The following is a 20,495-nucleotide window of genomic DNA, read 5'->3' on the forward strand; positions in this document are numbered from 1 at the left end:
AAGTTGGGCATCTACGAGAGAGCTTCAATGAACGGTAAGTTAATATGCAACTTCTTTAAGAGTTTAAGAAATTGACCAAATTGTTCGTCTGTGTGATCTTTCCTTTTTGCATTAGGATATGGTACACGAGGTTTATATTCTTTGCTTACCGGCTTTTGTGCACCATGATTCATCTCATCCTTACCATTACTTACCACTGCTTCGTGCCTCATTTCAAATTTGGATTCAACTAACCCTTATTCGTTGCGCACAGTGATGGCATGGAGTTGCTTTCTTGGGTTAGTTTCTATGTTACTAGCCATGCTACCTTGTGGTCGTTCAGAAATCAGCTTAGCAAGCTATCCTATTTGAGTTTCAAGCCTTTGAATTGATGCTTGCTAATTCTTATGTGTTGTTTCGGTATTCTGAAAATGAGTTTCTAACACCAAGATAAATTTTGTGAACATCTCTTCAAGGTTTCATTTCTTCTCTTATTGGTAAGGTGGTTGCTGAAAACCTAGAGGATGTTGCAGTTTTTGATTTCCTTGACCACCCCACGAGAAATTGGGATGGTTTCTCCAACCTACATTATAAGTGTTACTATACTGATTATTTTGAGGTTTAGAATTATTACCCATATAGTGGACTTGTTCCTCCTCGGTGCTAGGGTTGAAGGATGGATAATCTGTGTTGTGCATTCCTCCTCCATTTGAATCACACCTCATCACTGGATGTACCTGAGTAGAACCATACAAACTATCAATCTTTTTATTTAAAAGTTCTACTTGGTTAGATAGCATAGTGACTGCGTCGAGGTTGAAAACGCCAACTGCTTTTGTTGGCTTCATTCTCATGACTTGCCACTGATAGTTATTCAGTGGCATCTCTTCAATGAACTCATAAGCCTCTTCAGGTGTTTTGTTATTTAGGGTACCATCGGCAGCTGCATTGATCATTTTCCTAGTTGAGGGGTTCAACCCATTATGAAAAGTTTAAACTTGTAGCCAAAGAGGTGACCCATGGTGAGGGCACCTTCTCAATAGATCTTTTTATCTCTCTCATGCATCATAAAGGGTTTCTAGATCCATTGCACAAAAGAAGAGATATCATTCCTCAATTTAGCCGTTTTAGCAGGCGAAAAATATTTAAGTAAAAATTTTTTGGTCATTTGTTCCCAAGTAGTGATTGATCCTCGTGGTAATGAGTTCAACCACTATTTAGCCTTATTCCTTAATGAAAAGGGAAATAACCGAAGGCGAATGGCATCGTCAGAAACACCATTAATCTTAAAAGTGTTGTAGAATTCCAGAAAATTTGCTAAATGAGTGTTTGGATCCTCGTCCTGCTAACCATCAAACTGAACAAACTGTTGTATCATTTGAATCCTGTTAGGTTTCAGTTCAAAATTATTTGTAGCAACAGTAGATCTAACTATACTTGATTCAGTTCTTATTAAAGTAGGTTTAGCATAATCATACATAGTACGAGGAGCAGGATCCTGATCTACTGGATTTGCAGCAACCACAGGAGGTAACAGATTATTCTGATTATCAGCCATCTCCTCGGTTGTAGTACGGATATCGTCCTCTCGCTCTTTCTCTATGTATTGTAGGCTTCGCCTTATTTGTCTTCGGTTTTTGCGAGCTATACTTTCAATCTCACTGTCAAAAAGTCAAGGTCATGACTGGTTTCTTCTAGTCATATACTATAAAAACCTGCCAGAAGTAAATAAAAGAAAAATTTAGAAAAAAAATTAAGCTAAAAAAACTAAAAGTAAATTGCAATAAAAGTAAAAATGGCTAAAGTAATAACAATTAAGTGTTCCTAATATCTTAGTCCCCGGCAACGGCGCCAAAAACTTGATGGTCGCTAAACTAACTAAAAATTACCTAAGGCAAGCACACCTATCGAACAGTAGTATAGTTGAGGTGAGACCAGAAATATCGTATCTGTGAGGACTAAAAGTACTAGTAATTACTATCTTTTTATTATCTAGCTTAAGAATTGAAGAGATGTTTTCTAAACTAAACTTAATTAACTAACTAACTAAGAACTCGACAGAGATAAAAGTTGGAAAATATTCTTTGGAAAACCGATGAAGAAGATAATACCCAAGGAAGAATCCACCTAGATTTTACTTATCACTTCTGAATTAGATGATTTATTCACTTGCCTTAATCCGTAGAAATCCCTGATTTATGTTAATATCTCTCTCGAGACTAAGAACAACTGACTCTAGGTTGATTAATCGAAATCTCTTTCTAATTAAAACCCCTATTGTCATATTAACTCGATCTATGAATTCCCTTATTAGATTTGACTCTAATCCGACAGATTTATGTCGTCCTATCTCTAGGATTGCATGCAACTCCACTTAATTATGAATAATCTACTCTTAAACAGGGACTTTTGCTCCGCTGAATAAGCACATCAAAAACCTGAATTAATATCCTGGAATATTAAAGCAAGGGTTAAAACTTACAATTAAGAATAAAAACAAGTATTTATCATATAATTCAAATAGTAATAAGATTCATCTTAGGTTTCATCTCCCTTAGGTATTTAGGGAGTTTAGTTCACAATAATGGAAAACATCTCAAAATTGGGAAAACAACAAAACATAAAGAAACCCAAAGAACTTCTTAGAAAATTGAGTGGAGATTTTCAATCTTGAAGTAAATCCTGCTTCTGAGCTGATTCCGATGGTTGTCCTTGAGTATTTCCTGCCTTCTACCCTGTGTCCCCCTTTTGATCCTCTTCTAGGGTGTTTATATAGACTTTGGAATGCTTCAAAACCCTTAAAATTAGCCTTTTCCAAGCAGAATTAGACTTGGGCTCGACAGGGACACGGCCATGTGCCACGCCCATGTGAAGGTCCTCAGGCCGTGTGCAATTCTGACTTGGTTTTTAGTCGACACGACCATGACACACGGGCGTGTGGTTTACTCGTGTGAAAATGCCTAGGCAGGGTGAAATACTGAGATAAGCCCATTTTATTCGTTTTTGGCCCGTTTCTTACTCTTTTCACTTTCCTATGATAAAAAATGAAATTAAAGGATTAGGAGCATCAAATTCACTAAATCTTATGATAAATCATCCTAAAATATGCCAAGCATGGGATAAAAATATGTATATATTATGGTTTATCACTCTTGTTATTGCTAAGCCTTTAGAAGATGATATTTATACCCTCTAATTGATTTCCAACTGTTGTGGTTGTTGTAGAAGTGAATATAGTCGTTGGAGATGAAATACCAAGTCATTAACTTCACCTACAGCAACGAGTATCAATTCCTACTAAAAGGGTAACGATATTTTTTTGTAATTAATGCAGTCAATGACTGTTAGAGTAAGAATATCGATACCTTAGGAAAATATATCGATACCTTAAGAAAAGTATCAATATCGGATCAATACCTACCAGGGTTTGAAAGAAACAGAATGTCAATTTGGTATCGATTATCAAAAGGGTATCGATATCTTATTAAATATCGATACTTAGACAAAAAGTATTAATACTTTTTGTCCTAGAGGAATTCTAACTTGTTTTTCAATGGTTAAAACATATTTGAAAATGTTTGACTCAATTGAAACCATTTCAACTTGATTTTCAAATTGCTCAACTTTTTTATTCAAAAACAGTTTAATTTGTTATATCAAAACATATTATTCAATAAGGCTTAGTTTAACAAAAACTCCAGATCTGGATATTCATATCGAACAAGCAGCAACCACTATTTTCAGAATATAAGAATGTTATTAAGACTCATTCGTATACAATTTACCATCAATTTGAGCAATGAAAACTATTATGCTAAGCCTTATACTTACATCTTACTGTTCATACACCTTTTACAGACTTACTCTTTCAGAATTTAACATACATAATAGTAATACTTACCTATCAATAGAATAGCCACTAATCATAACATAACCTTAGCTTTTAGATTATCGATAAAGAGATATATCAAGACTTAAGGAAGGTATCAGTAATTTCCACTTAACAAAGAGGAAGAGGAAGGAAGAAGAACCCTTTTCATAACACACTTTCACATATAAATATAACTCATCTTGCTTAGTGAAATTTAACAAGTGTCATACGTATCGGAACTTGCCTTTTTATTGACCTACAATTTTTGAGAAAAACAAAAATAAGTTCCTTTCATCAAACTTATCAGGCTAAACTATACAATTGGTTTCTAACCAAATTATTTAAAGTCTAACTAGCACAATATTCCACACAAACCAGGCGTACTATACCTTTGGTGAATACTCATCCTTTATTTCCCTTTTATCCCTTAACACGAACATATCCTTAATATAGCAGAATATCACTAACTCAAGTGGTGGTTACTATACGCCCACACGTATGCATCAAAATGATGATTTGGGCAGATAACACCATGTCAGATAGACTATTTACTGACATACACCCAAAACTTTAGTTCCACCAGAATTGGAATGTTATAGGTTCTCACAACTAAGTCTCTAAAACAAAGTTGGAAAATAAATAGACCACAAAATCAAGTCTTCAAGAAAAAAAATAAACCTCATAGCTAGGCCTTTAAAACAAATCTGAAAAATAAATGGACCTCAAAAATAGACCTCTAAAACAAAAAAAAAAACCTTAAAACTACTCCTCTAAAATGAAATTGGACTTGAAAACTAAACTTGTAAAATGAAATTGGATCCAAATGGACCATAAAACTAAATATCTAAAGTATAAACAAACCTAAATGGACCTGTAACACCCCTAACCCGTATTCATAGCCAGAATAGGGTTACGAGGCATTATCGATCAATCACAACATAAATCATACATTTTGATGTAAACATCAATCAAATATAATCTTAATGTCCCTTATAAGGCTCTACGAGACTTTAAAACATGCTTAGAAGTGGTTCGGGACTAAACATATAACATTTGCAAACTTTGGGAAACTTATAAAGTTTTCAAGTATTCAGGGGTCATACACTCGTGTGAACAGGCCGTGTGCCTCACACAGCCACTAAACATGCCCGTGTCACAGACCGTGTAAAAACAGGGGCATACCTATTGACTTACACCACAGGCCGAGGACACACCCATGTGCAATGGCCGTGGGAAATCTGGAGAGGTTACTAACTTGGGTCACACGGCCAACCACATGCCCATGTGCCAACCCGTGTACCACACACGGCCAATAGACACGCCCGTGTGTCTAGGCCGTGCCAATCTTGTAGGGTATACTGACTTAAATTCGAAGGGCTATCCATGGGACACACGACCGTGTACCAAGGCTGTGGGTCACACACGGTCGAGCCACACGCCCGTGCATTATATAAGCAAATACTCATCACTTATCAAATAATCAAATAAACAACTTGAACCATCACCAAGTATACTAAAATTATGCCATAACATAATGCATCCTTCACACATCAAAATAACAACATTTTCAAGCACACATCAAAATAACAACATTTTCAAGCCACACACATCAAAATAACAACATTTTCAAGCCACATCTCATGGCTAATTGCATCAAACACATAGGAATTAGTTACCAAATTGATTGTACTCATCAAATAACCATAAAGCCTATACATGCCATATAACCAAGTCACAAGTGTATAAATACCGAAATAAAAAATCAGATAGTGTGATGCAATCTCTGCCGACTTCTAACCCAAGCGAATGTCCAAATCACTATAAAACATAGAAAACTAACACAAAGTAAGCTATAAAGCTTAGTAAGCTCGTATGGTAATAAACTCATATTATTAAATAATTGCATTAAAAACCATTATTCAAAACATGATATAATTTATATGATTTTACCATTCAATCTCAAATTCAGGCACATAGATGATCAAGATTTTCATGAGTTTATTCATTCAAAACACGTATGGTTTGAATACTTCTTATCAATTCATTCATGTTTTTATATGCACAAGCAATTATATATAAAATCTATTCAATTCAATATTCATCACCTTTTCTTAGCCAAGTGAATTATGTGAAATAACATCAAATAACAGTGTTTCGTACACTAATGTGCCATATGTATATTTAGTTAAAACAAATATAACCTATATCTCACACATCATTCAATTCATACCTCATTATAGTCAAATAAACACATTTTGGCATGGAACATACTTACACATAAATTTTTCTCATTTCATATACATGATACACTAAAAACTTACCAAATTACCTTCATTTGATTCTTATATAAGTTCTGTACGAACCTATATCACTTAATTCAATTGTACTTTCCTTCTCGTCTTGACTATGTCGTTGAACCATTCGAAATCATTAAGGATACTCGGAAATCACATAAAGCTAATACAATGCCATATCCCAGATATGGTTTTATATGTTATCACATATCGATGCCTCTGTCCCAGACAAGGTCTTACACAAAATCATATAACGATCCCAATGTCCCAGACATGGTCTTATATGAAATCATATAACGATGCCAATGTCCCAAACATGGTCTTACATGTAATCACATCTCGGTAATCCTAATGTCATGTCATTTGTATCCTATATTATTCCTAAGGTTCGGACGAGACTTTCGGATGTCGTAACTTCGTCGATTCTTGCTCGAATTTACTCGTTCAACATTCGTAGAATTCAATGGAAATGAAACATATATAATTCAATTAAATTAAATGATAAATAAGAATTTATAACACAAATTAAATATGTTTATTAGCATACGAACTTATCTCGTTAGGGGTAACGACGATTAGGTCGACTAATTTGATATTTTATTTTCCCCCGTTCTATATCCGAATCTCATTTTTCTCAATCTATATAATAACAAAATTTAATTATTTAATCATTAATTCATTAAATTTAATAAAATTTACACAATTTTGAAAAATTACACTTTAGCCCCTATTATTTCACATTTTTGCAATTTAGTCCTTATCACATAAAATCACAAATTTCATGCAATTTCATCCTACCCATGCTTAGCCGGATTCTTCTTATTGCCTTATCAGCTCACATTTTCCAAATAATCACACTTTCAACCACATAATTTCAATAATTCACAATTTAGTCCAAAACTAACATTTTTACCAAAATTCACTTTACAAAACATGTATATCCAACAACAATAATTTATTTCCATCATCAACTATCAAAATACTTATGCATTAAACAATGGCAACATTCAAATACTTTAACATTTTTGAAATCAAAGATACGGGCTAGATAGATTACAAAGCAACGATCTCAAAAACATAAAAATCATTAAAAATCGGGAAAAAACCACTCACCGAATTAACTTCCAAGCTTGGTCGAATACTCAAGCTTCCATGGCTCTTCAAAATTTTCATTTTTGGTGGAGAATTGAAGGAGAAAGATGATACAAATGTTTTTTTTTTATGATTAAACTTATTTATTTCCTAAATTACCATATTATCCTTAATTAAACTTGTTAAACATCCATTTCATGCCCATTAATGTCCACTCAACATGTAAATGGTATAATATTAACATAAGGACCTTTAATTTAATGTTCTATAGCTATTAGACACCTTTAGCTAATAGAACTCAACTTTTGCGCTTTATGCGATTTAGTCCTTTTTACCGAATTAACCACTCAAACGGTAAAATTTCTTCATGAAAGTTTCACACAACCCTAATATATTCTTTAAATATTAAAATAATAATAAAATAAATTTTTTGACGTTGAATTTGTGGTCTCAAAATCACTATTTTAATTAAACCTAAAAACGAGCTATTATAGGACCTTAAGACTAAGTCCTTAAGATATAAATGAACCTCATAGCTAGACCCCTAAAATAAAATTGGAACATAAAAAGACCTCAAAATCAGGTCTTTAAAACAAAAAAACGAACCTCACAACTAGGCCTCTAAACACAAAAAGGACATTACAACTAGGCTTCTAAGACAAACTTGGACCTCAAACCTAAGTCTTTAAAGCAAAATGAAACTTGAAAAACTATGTCTCTAAAGCACAAACGAACCTCAAAAGGACATTAAAACTAGTTCTCTAGAGCATAAAAAGGAATGCAATAACACATAACATCAATCATCGTATCCACGTTGAGCTTTGAGAATTTCATGCATCTACATGTCTTTCATTAGAATGTTCCATGTTTTTCATTTTTTTTAATTTCAAATGTTTTTATTTTTTATTTTTGATATGTGATTTTCATTTTTTCTAGTCAAAATTGAATGATCACATTTCACTTTTATGAAAGGATCAAACATTGTCCCTACACAACCCACTTTATTCCTAAGTTGGTTCTACTCTAGTTCAAGCTTAAAGCAACTAAACATTCATGGTTCAAAGCTTCCTTTCTCTAAGCCTTCATCAATGGTAACCTAAAAAACACATAAAGATTTCTAATTCTAAGAAATGGGTATTTAACTATAATTTTATACTAATAATCTAACAAACATTATAAAGAAAGCTTCACTAACCTTAAAAATGGCTCACATCATAAGGGAGAAGAACATGCAAGATTCCTTTCTTCCTTTTGGTTTTACCTTTTGAAGAAGGAAGAAATAAAGAGAACACTTACATATCCATCTTTTTATCAATTTTCATTTTTTAGTTAATGTTAATTAAACTTAAATCTGATGGCTAGGAATGAACTTGGTAATAATTGATGGAAAATGATGGATAAGATCAACCTATTCCACTATTAGGGGTGAGTATTCAATCGAGTCGAGTCGAGTCGAATCGAGTAAAAAAATTTCGAGTTAGTCAAGTTGACGATTCCTATTTTAGCAACCGAATTCAATTTAATTTTTTTTCGAATTGAATCGAATCGAGTAAAAAAAATTGAGTCAAATTGAGTCGAGTTAACGGATCCTATTATTTATACTCAATGTTGTGTTTACATGGACTTGTTATTTAACTAGTAGGCGAAGTAAGATTATTTAACTACATAAATAGTATAATGGTTTTGCCTTTTAACTTTAGAAAATATAAACATTTATCAGAACGACGTAGTTTTTTCTTTTAACTTTAGAAAAGGTAAATATTTATCAAAACGACGCAGTTTTGTCTCTTCTTATTTGGGTTTTTAGATAACTTAAATTGTGTAACTCATATTCTAGTTAAACCAAAAATTTTAATTTTTTATTTGAGTTTATCCGAATAAACCAAAATTTTTAATTTTTTATTTGAGTTTATCCGAATAAATTGAACTATTTAATTCAAATTTTGAATTTTTTATCAATTTTTTCAAATCGAATCGGATTTTGCTCATCCCTATCCACTATTTAGATTATAATTATGGTTTATTATCTACTAAGGACTTTGTTAAAACACTAACCTAATTTCTCTAGTTCTAACTACTTGCAATTTAACCTTATTCATTAATGACGAACCTTCTAATTTAATCCCTATACTAAACATAATAATTTATCTAAATTAATCACTTAGTAATTCGATCCTATAATTTCATATACATCTAGTAATCACTCGATTAAAAGTTTTGACCAACTTGATTTAAGAAATTTAGTCCCAAAATTAAATTTTTCAACATCGACGAGAATTGAGTCATTACACCACATATTCTACTAAAAAAGAGTGTAACAAATTTAGATACTTAAGTCCTTGTGGAATTGACCTTACTCCTTATATTGCTAGTTTATATGCTACTTAAATGTAAGAATTTGTTTTTATTGGATTCCACACCCATCACATCTTCGGTACAATCTGCTTAAAAGTTTTGATAATAGTCTAGCTTCTACCATAAGCTGTTTAGTTCAAAAAATATTGAAAAATTATCATCTCACTTTGATTTATAATATGAAACTTATTTTGGATTTTAAAAAATATTGAACATTGTTACTAAAACATGAGTAGGTGAGAGAATTGCATTCCATATTTTTACTATAGTGTCGAGCAACAAATATGTTTTGGAAATCTCGAGTTGTATAGAATTAATGAGCTAAGCCATAACAAGGGAGTTCTCCAAGTCCCATCGAGTAAAAGTGGGACTATATTGCTCTGGTGTTTTCAAATCACTAGTGACGTAACCTGTAATGAAGGGTTATCAGAACCGGAAGCAACAATTTTTTGTTGTCTACAATTTTATAAGTGCAAGAGAAGGGGGAAAATTACTTAAAAGAAACTTTGGGCCGTTAATAACCGAAAACAAAATTTACCCAACAAGCCAAGGAAAAAAAAATTCTAACTAGCCCTAAATAACACTATGGACAAATGAGGAGGGTCGAAAGGAACCCCGGCAGAGTAACGTATACGCACTAGCACGTAGGAGACTCATAAAAGCTTACAGAGGCGTGTGAGGCTCACGCATAAGTCTCTTGGTCATCGGATTGGACGGTTTCACTAACGATGAGGTTCCGACCTCCTTAGTGTGGACGGTGAGAAAAAAATGGGCCGAAGTGGGTAATTAATAAAATCTAAATATAGGGTTTCTGATATTTTGGGAGAAAATGAGAAAATTTGAATTTTTTTTCTTTGATGCCATGTTAAAATTGTGCAGAATTTCTCACTTGAGCATTTCAATGAGTAGAATTTACAGGCAATTTATACACTTTCAATAAGAAAAGGTGAGGGAAAAACAATATTGTAACCCCTAACTATCAGTTAATTTTATCCTAAAAATCTATTGATTACTCTATAATATCCCTAAAAAATTTTTTTAGTCAACTTTCAATTAGTCAACAACAGAGTGACATGTCCCTATAGATGTCAAAATATTTAAATTGAAGTTTTTTATTAAATAGATCTTATTTATATTACAATCTAATAAAGTGTTTATATTACCTGAGACTTTTTATGAAGATCAAAACCTTTAAATGTGACACAATTTTAAAACTATGAAAAACGACAAACCCTTTCAGTGCAACATTCAATAAGTAAGCTGCCAACTTTGCTTCATGAATGAATATGTCAATAACCCTTTCATGTCTCTGAAAGATCTGCCACTTAAACTCCAGTGAGCCTTAATTTGGCGATCGTTAATTCTCCTTAAGGCAATACCTGCCACTACATGACAATAGAAAACAAAAACAAAGCCAGTCCAAGAATTCTGTAAATAGAAATTAGCTCTTCAAAAATAGAAAACTAGGAACTAAAACAATGGAGGAGTCGAGCTGCCATGCACCATTAATGGTAGCTTATAAAGACAAATGTAAAATAAAAAAGTAAAATATTGTCCACCATTAAAGCTATACATATATTCCCCAGTTGGGTTTTGCCGCAGAAATTGTTGAAACATAGCATGCAATTGAAAGAATCACAAAGTATTGCACATGCATGTCATATTTGTTTGATTCATTCTTGTAAAATGTACGTATGCAAATATGCATATTTGTCTACAATATCAGACAAATATGTACAATGGCTTGTACATGTAGTTAACAATTGATTAAATATCCAACATATGATCGTTTAGTTTTAATAATATCTATCCATTTCAAATAACATCAACAAAGCCTAGTTTTAATTTTCATATCAATCATGTTTATATGTACGAACCGCATCGAAATTACATGTAATTTTCTCGGAAATGTTTTGAAAATTCATAAAATTAGCTTAAGTTCATTCCATGAGTTCGTGGATAGGAATTGTGATGTTTTAATCACTTACAAAGGCTACACACACACATATCCTTGGCTGAAGAATCAGTGATATAAACCTTTCGGCAGAAGAAAAGGGAAAAGTTAAAAAGAATGGTGGAAGTGAAGGAAAAAAGAATGTGGAATACATGGATGGATGATAATATTTTATATAATATTTATACCTCATATCTTCCGAACCTTAATTAATGTTCAATATATAGAACTAGGCTCATGAAATTCGTCATCAAAGAATCATCAAATTACTTTTAATAGGAATCAACATCCGCTGAAGTTAAGCCGATCCACAGATTAAATAAAGAAAAACAAGTACGGAAGCATTTCATGTAGTTTTGTTTAAAGATTGGATAACTTATCTTTCGGGTCCGGCATGTTAGTATAAATTTTTAGTGAGGAAAATTTCGAACACACGAATGGAACTCGAATAGAAAAAAAAAAATAAGAGAAGATTCCAAGGCGTGTATCAAGTCAGTATCTTTAAGGTTATATTCGCTCCTACCTATCTTCGATGTGCAAAAGAGTTTCAAGCAAATTAATCTTAATGATGCAATTAAGCCAATGACTATTACGTTTTACACTGAGGAGAATAGTTCACTAAGCACTGAGCAATATATAAAAGAAACTCAATTTTTACAAAGGATTTCTGCAGTAATAGTTTATAAAATAATCTAATAATATTAGAAAATGGAGGAAGGAAGGAATTTTTTTAGAATTTGTTGTTGTGATTTCCAAATGAAATCTCATTCCTATTTATAGAATTTTATGTCTCTTCATAGAGACATATTTAAATAAGTGTCTTTCTGCATAAATAAAAATAATAATTATTCATCTAATTTTATAACTATTCAAGTAATATTGTTTGATAATTATAATTCTTTTCAAAAATCAAATGATATAACTTTTAACCAATGATAAAAAATGTATCTTTTGATTAATTACACCAATTAATTTATAGTTATTGAAACACTATAAATATTTGAAAATGTTCCAACACGACAAAATTGAGCCAAAAACAAAAATGGGCAAAGAAAATAAGAGATTTTGGATCACAATTTGGTCCAATCAATGCATTGGTCTATCCCATGCTCAAAAGTATAACAAGATAGAACTTAAAATTTAACATTAGATCTATTAAGGGTTGAAAGAGTCATTATTTATATTTCTTTAAACCAATATAACACCTAAATTTAACTTGGATTGGTAGTGGGACGAGTTTTTTATATTAACGGATGATTCATTTATATTACTGTAAAATTTAAGTAATTTTATATTCTTCTATAATTTTGTGGATGATTAATATTTTAAAATTCATTAGTCTTATTTCATACTTCTTTTATGTAGATCATACATGTTAAGTTCAACATAAATTAAAAATTTTAACTATTTGTTTTATATAAAAAAATTAACTGTTAAATATATATTAATATAGGCAATATTTTAGATCAAAATGATAAAAATATCAAATTGATTTAAAAATTTACATACATGATAAATACAAATATCTTAATAAATTTGAAGATTAATCACATATATTGACCCAAGCTGCCGGACCAATCAAGTTGCTCGGGCATTATTAGTCTATTCAAAACCATAGAATTATAGCATTCTATACATTCTTGTTTTTGTTTTTATTCCTTCTAAAGTATTTATTAAGCATTGAAACGACATATGATTCCAAAACTGCGACATATATTTAACTATTTATTCCATCCAACTTTTCTTAAGTATTATGCAAACATCAATTATGAAATGTAAAGCAGGTAAGTGTGGAATATGAGAAGAAAAAAGAGTGCAAGAGTTACCAATTATAGAAATACCATTGTCATTTTCACTACCAATTCAGGTAGAGAAATGAAACTCAAATGACCTTTCAGCACTACAAGGGAAGGGAACTCTTTGTTGGTGGGTTTGTGGAACTCCTTCATTCTCCAAACTCCTTAAAATATCTCTAAATTCACTAACAATTTCGGAAGTGATTTCCTCATTTTTTAGCTTTAATGCAAAAGGCCTAGAGTAATCTATAGTACTCTCTCCCCAGCTTGAGAATATATTATATATAGCAGGATCAGCTGATATTCTATCTTTCCATTATGCTAAAAGAAAGCCATAAAAAATGGGGAGCCTTTGGGTGGACACCTACATTCTACACGATGGGTTATAGTCTAAATATATGTGTTCATTGTTCAGGTTAAATCAAGATTAAGCCGTTTCATTTTTTTGGTATCGATTTCATATATAATGCCTAGGTTCATCTAGATTTGAAATATGAGTTGTAAATTTAGCTCAAATTTATTCATATATTTAAATAGCTAATTCAAGTTCTATTTTTTTCTTTTATTAAATTTCTAAACATAAACAGTTTCACATATTTGTAATATTTGCATTATAATACAATATATTTACTTTTCATATGATATAAATTTCATAATAAATGTATAAAAGAAAATTTATATATTATAAACTTGACAACGAGTTGAGCCAAGCTGAGCTCAAGCTCAAGCTTTAAATATTAAGCTTAAGCTTAAGCTTTAACTCAATTTTAAACAGACACAATTGGTCTTATGCAAACTCATATTTTTAAGTCTAACATTCTTATCCAAATTCTTTTAAATTTGAAACGTGTCTTTAAATTTAAACAAATAAAGTAATTCTTGAACAAATTCTTTTCTCAATTTTACTCTAAAACAAATCTAAATAATGGGATTTGAATGTCTATTTCTTAACGATTTTGGTTCAAATTAAAATAATGTTTTTCAAGTTCTTGAAATCATGATGAAAAAAACTAAACTACAACATGATATAAAAACTATTAAAATAAAAAATGTAAATTATTGAAAAATATGGAAAGAATGAAGAAGTGTTTAAGGAGTGCTTATTCTCTGACTAGTTATGATGGATTGGACTGTTTTGATATTTGAGTTTTTGATAATTTATTAAATTGAATTTTTAGGATGTATTAATATTATAGAATGTATCTAATTCATTAATAAAATCATATCACTTGAAGAAACATACATAGAGGAATGAATTGAATTGGACCATACTTATTTAATCCCTTGGATCAATGATGTTAGATTGAATTGGATCGTTGAAGACTTAGCTATTTGTATTCCTTACTTACATTGTTATTATTATAATATTGTATTCAGCTTATTTAATCACTGTTTAATAGGGTTTGTGATAGATCTTTTTTATGTTAGTGAGTCATGAAATATTCTATATAATCGAGATACTTGTAAAGGTTATTGTACAGAGAGATGTAGAGTACTTAATTTGTTCAAGTGAGGAACTTTATTTTATGAGTGCATTGTGATTGTAAAACATGTTATGTTATGTTGTATTAGTCTTCAAAGTGCAAAAGTGAGAAAAATTGTCACAAGTGTGTGATATAAATTTAGGTTCACTTATTGTAAGTGTTGAAGACAATAAATATTTCTCACTAAATTAAGTCTCACAAATATATAAAATCCCAACTGCATAAATAATTTTTGTGTGCCAACTTTCTTTCTGATATTACAATGCTTGAAAAAGTATCCACTCCCTCAATCATTTTGTCCAAGCAATTTGCTTGTCTCTTTGCAACCCTATGGTCGAATATAAATTATAATCATAATAAAAAAATGGGACTTAACTGTACGCATTACCAAAACTGTTAAAAATAGCGTAACAACAAAATAAATAAAATAATCAGATATATACGATATGACAGGAAAGAACAACATGATTGTGCTTTCTTTTGGCATTAATATTTATTTCTAAAGATGGTCTCAAACTTATACATAGAAAGAGAGTATCAACTCCAAAATTATTGATTAAATTTAATTAAAGAATCCTTTTAAAATATACTTTACTGTTAAAAGTTTTAATTATTAAACTCTTTTACATATACCTATAGACTCCTTCAATGTTGTCTCACGGTGTCGCCAATAGGAGAATATGCCATATTGATTGTGGAGTATTCTTGGTGTTGATTGACTCTTTAATCCTCTAGCTTCCCGACTGTAAATTGAACACACTGCTAAATCTGCGTGTCCGATTAATAAAAATTATGTTTTTTTAAGCTTGGAGGAGATTATCTTGAAGAATTTTCTTTTAAAAATGTAATATATCTTATTATTACACTTAATTTTAATTGGAAAGGTGATTCTTAATTTTAATTTGCTTTGATATGGTTTTTATTTTTATTTTTGACTTTGTATCGTGTCTGGTTTTGTGGTTGTTTATGATTTTTTTCTTTGGTTGGTGTCAATAAGCTTCGATGGCTTCTGTTTGTTTCATTTCAAGCAACAAAAATTCTAATTGACAGTTAATATATATATATATAAGTATTTCTCTTTGAGCCATAAGTAACTTCATTGACTCGTTTCTCTTTCCTGGAAGAAATTAATCAACCCTTTTGTTGCCTACATACTCATTCGGGGATATTTATGTATGCTATTCATCTTCTTGGTATATATGTTCATAATGAACATTTGGAAGCATTTGAATAAAATTGTCAGGCACGAATTCAACTTCATCTTGTATAAAATAAATAAAAGTATGCATATCAAATCATTTAGTAGTGTGGAAAAATATTTGATATATTGTTTGAAAACTTTTTAAACTTTAGGATAATGGTAAGTACAAGTCTATTTTTAAGCTTTTTGGGACGCCAGGCGAGATAATAAATTGGAACCTTTTAAAAAATTATAAAATATAATATAATAAAATAAAATATATACTAATAATTTAACTTATTACATTAAGCGAATAAGATATTTTCTAACAAAATTAAAATATATATATTTTCATTCAATCTACTCCTATGTCATTAACTACAAAAACAAAAACAAAAAAAAATCATTAAAAAAAGGGGTTCTAAGAGCATTCCGAGATGTAAAATCATTAATGATAATATTAACATCAATGTTTTCCAAAAAATCCTTCTCGATTGATAAAATTGTCAGACCATTCAACCGTTCTTGTGACATTGACGATCTCAAGTAGGTTTTGATTAACTTTAGTTTTGAAAAACTTCTTTCAGTTGATGCTACAACCACAGGGGCCGTTAAAAATAATTCTATAAGCGATTGAAATATTCGGATAGCAATCTACAGATTTGACAAATTCAAGAGAGAAGGATTACCACGACAAAGCCGTCATTGATCACCGGAAAAATTATTTTAGAATCTCAAAGTCTCAGATATAAAGTAAAATTTAATAACTTCAATTGATTGATGCTGATGACTGATGAATGATGTATTACTCAAATGAAATTTGGCCCTATTTAACTTCTAGAAAATCTCCTGTTGCCATGGTTATGAGAAAATAGAGAAGGCTAAATGCTAGTAACCATTGTTTTTTTTTTGGGAAAATTGAAATTCTCCATTAGTTTTAATAGTAGGAGTTGGGATTTTTGAACTAGAGGAGGTTTGGAGAAGCCAAGGAGTTGGAAATGAAACGTTTATAGCGACGAATTGAAGGTCCATTTTATTTTCCTTTCTTTTTTTTTTCTCGCATGCAATGAAGTGTCGATTAAAAGAATTAAAAGGTTGAAGATTTTTTTCCCCACATTAAAATCTAAAGAAAAAAAAATGTTTTTTGGGTCCATTGCAACCCTAGGCCTTGGGTGGCTGTGCGCCCAAACTACCCCTAAGGTTGAGCCTTGGCAAATATCTTATAGGGTATAGTATGAGAAAATAAGGTGGAGTTTTTAAACTCCAAAAGCAGACTTAAGAATCTGTTATGTATCTTATTTTTTTAATTTTTATTTAAAAAATATCAATTAAGGATATTTGACAATTTCTTAAATTTACTTATAGAATTAAAAAAAACTCTACCATTAATATATCAAATAATAACCCATAATAAAATATTTAAAAATATATAAAAAATACATAACAATTTAAACTTAAAAAATACACTACAAATATACTAAATATTAATCATAATATTGTTTATGAATTCAATCTACTTTTTAATCTCTCTAGGATTAGCCATTTCTTTAGATTCTAACATTGGAGAGAAGTAAAAAGAGGAATAACATAGTCCAGTTCCTTCATGTCCTATCCTATGCCCACTTAATAAGATAGAGAGGGAAAGATCCGGTATAGGTATCACTAGTATTGTTGTTGGTACAATTTTTAAGTCAAAAGTTGCTTACTAATGTTTTATTTATTTGTTTGTTTTGAAAAGGAGTGCTTACATTTATTATTATTATTATTATTATTATTATTATTGAGGAAGAAGGTTGCTTACCAATGTTAAACGGGTAAAAGATTTGGCAACATTAAAATAGAGTTATTATTCTTATCCCATCCATCATTATTGTTTTATGTTTTAATTCTGACACTTTTTCTTGCTAAAATATTAGGTTAACTTTTGGTTCCTAAATTTTAAAAATTTACAAAATAATTATTAAATTATTTGATATTAGACTATTAAAATTATTATTGTTTAACTTTCTTTGTTCACGTTACGTGCATTGCTTCTTCTCTTCTACAATTTAATTTATTTTCATGAATCAGCTTTGAACGTTATGAATTTACGAACTAAAATTTAAACAATTTTTTTTCCATAGCTAACATTGATTGTCACTTGAATCTAAAGTGTATTCTTCTACTTTTCAACGTATATTGATCCACCATACCGATCGTCAAATAGTTGCTTTTGCCCAAACTTTAAAAAAAAAAAACTCAGTAGCCTGGTGACTGGAATAAAAACTTTTAAAAAGTTCAGTGACTTAATTGAAACTTTCAAATAGTTTAGTGACCATTTTGTAATATTTTAAAGTTGAATGATCAAAACGTAATCTTGCTAATAGTTTAGTGACCTTGGGTGTAGTTTATCCATTTTTAAATAACATTTTTTTTTTCTCAATTCTTTTGAAACTCAAAGTTTTTCCTTGTCTCATGTTCTAAACGTGTCCCTAAGTTGATGCTATAGTATGGGAGACCCAAAAAGCATATCTAACGATTTCCCATTACTAGTTTTACTTGTTTGGGGGGCCTGCTGAATCTCCCAAACATGAATTACAATTGTTAAAATTTAATTCTATACTTGCATATCATATCTTGAAAGTGATTGTGTGAAATCAGTGGACTTAAAACCTGCTTTAAAAACTCTCTTGTTTTCTGTTAACAGAACCACCTGTTTTTTGCGTTCTAATAACTTCCACCAGTGCCTGTCATAAATCGGTATATAGTCTTTAGTACTAGAAAATTTGGTGCGACTAGAGAAAAGAATAAGGTTTATCTCTATAGAATTATTTGATCGGGTGCTTCATTTCAACTTTAACATCAGTGTCAGAATATATAGATATAACGTATATTATTTGCATTGAATATGCTTAAAAATGAGTTATGGCATTTAAGAATAAATTTTTATAGCAAAATTATATTGCAAATGGCTCACCTTTGAGCAATTTAGTATAGGTTCTATCTTAATGGTATAGAGTTGAGTGTCTAGCTTACTAGATATGAAAAGAACAATAAAACCTTTAGTTTTTAGTCTTTTTTTATGTTCCATTTTCTTAACCTCACAACCTAACTAATGGATCTAATTAAGTTAGCTTGTGGCTGATTTCTCAACACTATAAATATGGGGGGTTTCTACTTCATCGCCCAATAAGAAGCCTTCCAAAAGCCAGAAAAAGAAAAGCAGCAGATAAGCATATCCCGTGTTATATTAGTTTGTGGGATGGCAAAACTGTCAGATCCTCTTGTGGTGGGGAGAGTGATTGGGGATGTTATTGATGCCCTCTCCCCATCTGTGAAAATGTCAGTCACTTTCAACACCAACAAGCAGGTATATAATGGCCATGAATTTTTTCCATCTGCAGTTACTAACAAGCCTAAGGTTGAGGTTCATGGAGGTGATATGAGATCCTTTTTCACCCTGGTAACTATACATGTCACTAATACTCTCTTTTCTTTTCTTTTTTTTTTTTCTGGATTTTCAAGAGAAAATGTCTATCAGCAATCATATTTTTATATTGCAGGTGATGACAGACCCAGATGTTCCTGGTCCTAGTGACCCTTACCTGAGGGAGCACTTACACTGGTACTTCTCTTAATCAAACTACATGTATAAAAATAAAAATATATATTAACCATTAATACCAATATATAACTTCCATAGGGAAGCTGACAATGATCTATCTATCTATATCTATATGAAATGACTGTTAGGGTTCATAATTTCCTTGGCTTGATAAAGCTAAAAAAAAAAGGAAATAAGATTTCATCAAAACAAGAAGAGCACAAATTTAAGCAATCTACTGAATATTTGTACTTGAATTGACAATCTCACAGGATAGTGACAGATATCCCCGGCACAACAGATGCCACATTTGGTAAGTATCCTCTTCATTCTTCATAGAGAGAGAGAGAGAGAGAGAGAGAGAGAGCATTATATGATAGAAAATGGACTAACTTTGATGGTTAAAAATATAATTATAATATATATATATATATATATATATATACACACACAGGAAGGGAAATGGTGAACTACGAAATGCCAAGGCCAAACATAGGGATCCATAGGTTTGTGTTCCTCCTCTTCAAGCAGAAAGGCAGGCAAACAGTGAGAAGCATACCATCATCAAGGGATCGTTTCGATACCAGGAAGTTTGCAGAAGAAAACGAACTAGGGGTTCCTGTTGCAGCTGTCTATTTCAATGCTCAAAGGGAAACAGCTGCTAGAAGACGCTAAAACATAAAGTGGTTCACCAATGGATCGATGATGTTTGCCCTAGATCTGTTCAAAGTTCCATTGTGCTTCCAGTAAAATACATGTAATAGCAGTAGTATACTAGTAGTAGTGCCAAATGTGGCCAAGAATAAGCTCTTGGTGGGGGACATTTCTTAGGGAATGTTTACCTCCAAAGGAGTATCTCGCTGTTGTAGTATATTATATTATATATATCCTTTCAAGGTTTAGATTG

At 31.1% G+C, this 20,495-nt stretch overlaps 1 protein-coding gene and 1 non-coding gene across 3 annotated transcripts; both read left to right on the plus strand.

Moving 5' to 3' along the window:
- Nucleotides 1-993: 993 nt before the first annotated feature.
- LOC128296034 (small nucleolar RNA R71) lies at nucleotides 994-1,099 on the plus strand. The gene has a single exon (XR_008286582.1). It is a non-coding gene; the product is annotated as a small nucleolar RNA R71 (small nucleolar RNA).
- Nucleotides 1,100-19,178: 18,079 nt separating this feature from the next.
- LOC108486309 (CEN-like protein 2) lies at nucleotides 19,179-20,292 on the plus strand. Of its 2 annotated transcripts, none has more exons than XM_017790298.2 (4): nucleotides 19,179-19,447; nucleotides 19,548-19,609; nucleotides 19,861-19,901; nucleotides 20,043-20,292. In XM_017790298.2, the coding sequence occupies exons 1-4, from the start codon at nucleotides 19,247-19,249 to the stop codon at nucleotides 20,261-20,263; spliced, it is 525 nt and encodes a 174-aa protein (XP_017645787.1). In that variant the 5' UTR covers nucleotides 19,179-19,246; the 3' UTR covers nucleotides 20,264-20,292. The 2 variants fall into 2 exon arrangements, with proteins under 2 accessions (XP_017645787.1, XP_017645796.1); XM_017790307.2 differs by having other exon boundaries at nucleotides 19,861-19,905; nucleotides 20,047-20,263.
- Nucleotides 20,293-20,495: the final 203 nt, after the last annotated feature.

This window comes from Gossypium arboreum, chromosome 7 (assembly GCF_025698485.1).
Source record: "Gossypium arboreum isolate Shixiya-1 chromosome 7, ASM2569848v2, whole genome shotgun sequence".
NCBI lineage: Eukaryota > Viridiplantae > Streptophyta > Magnoliopsida > Malvales > Malvaceae > Gossypium > Gossypium arboreum.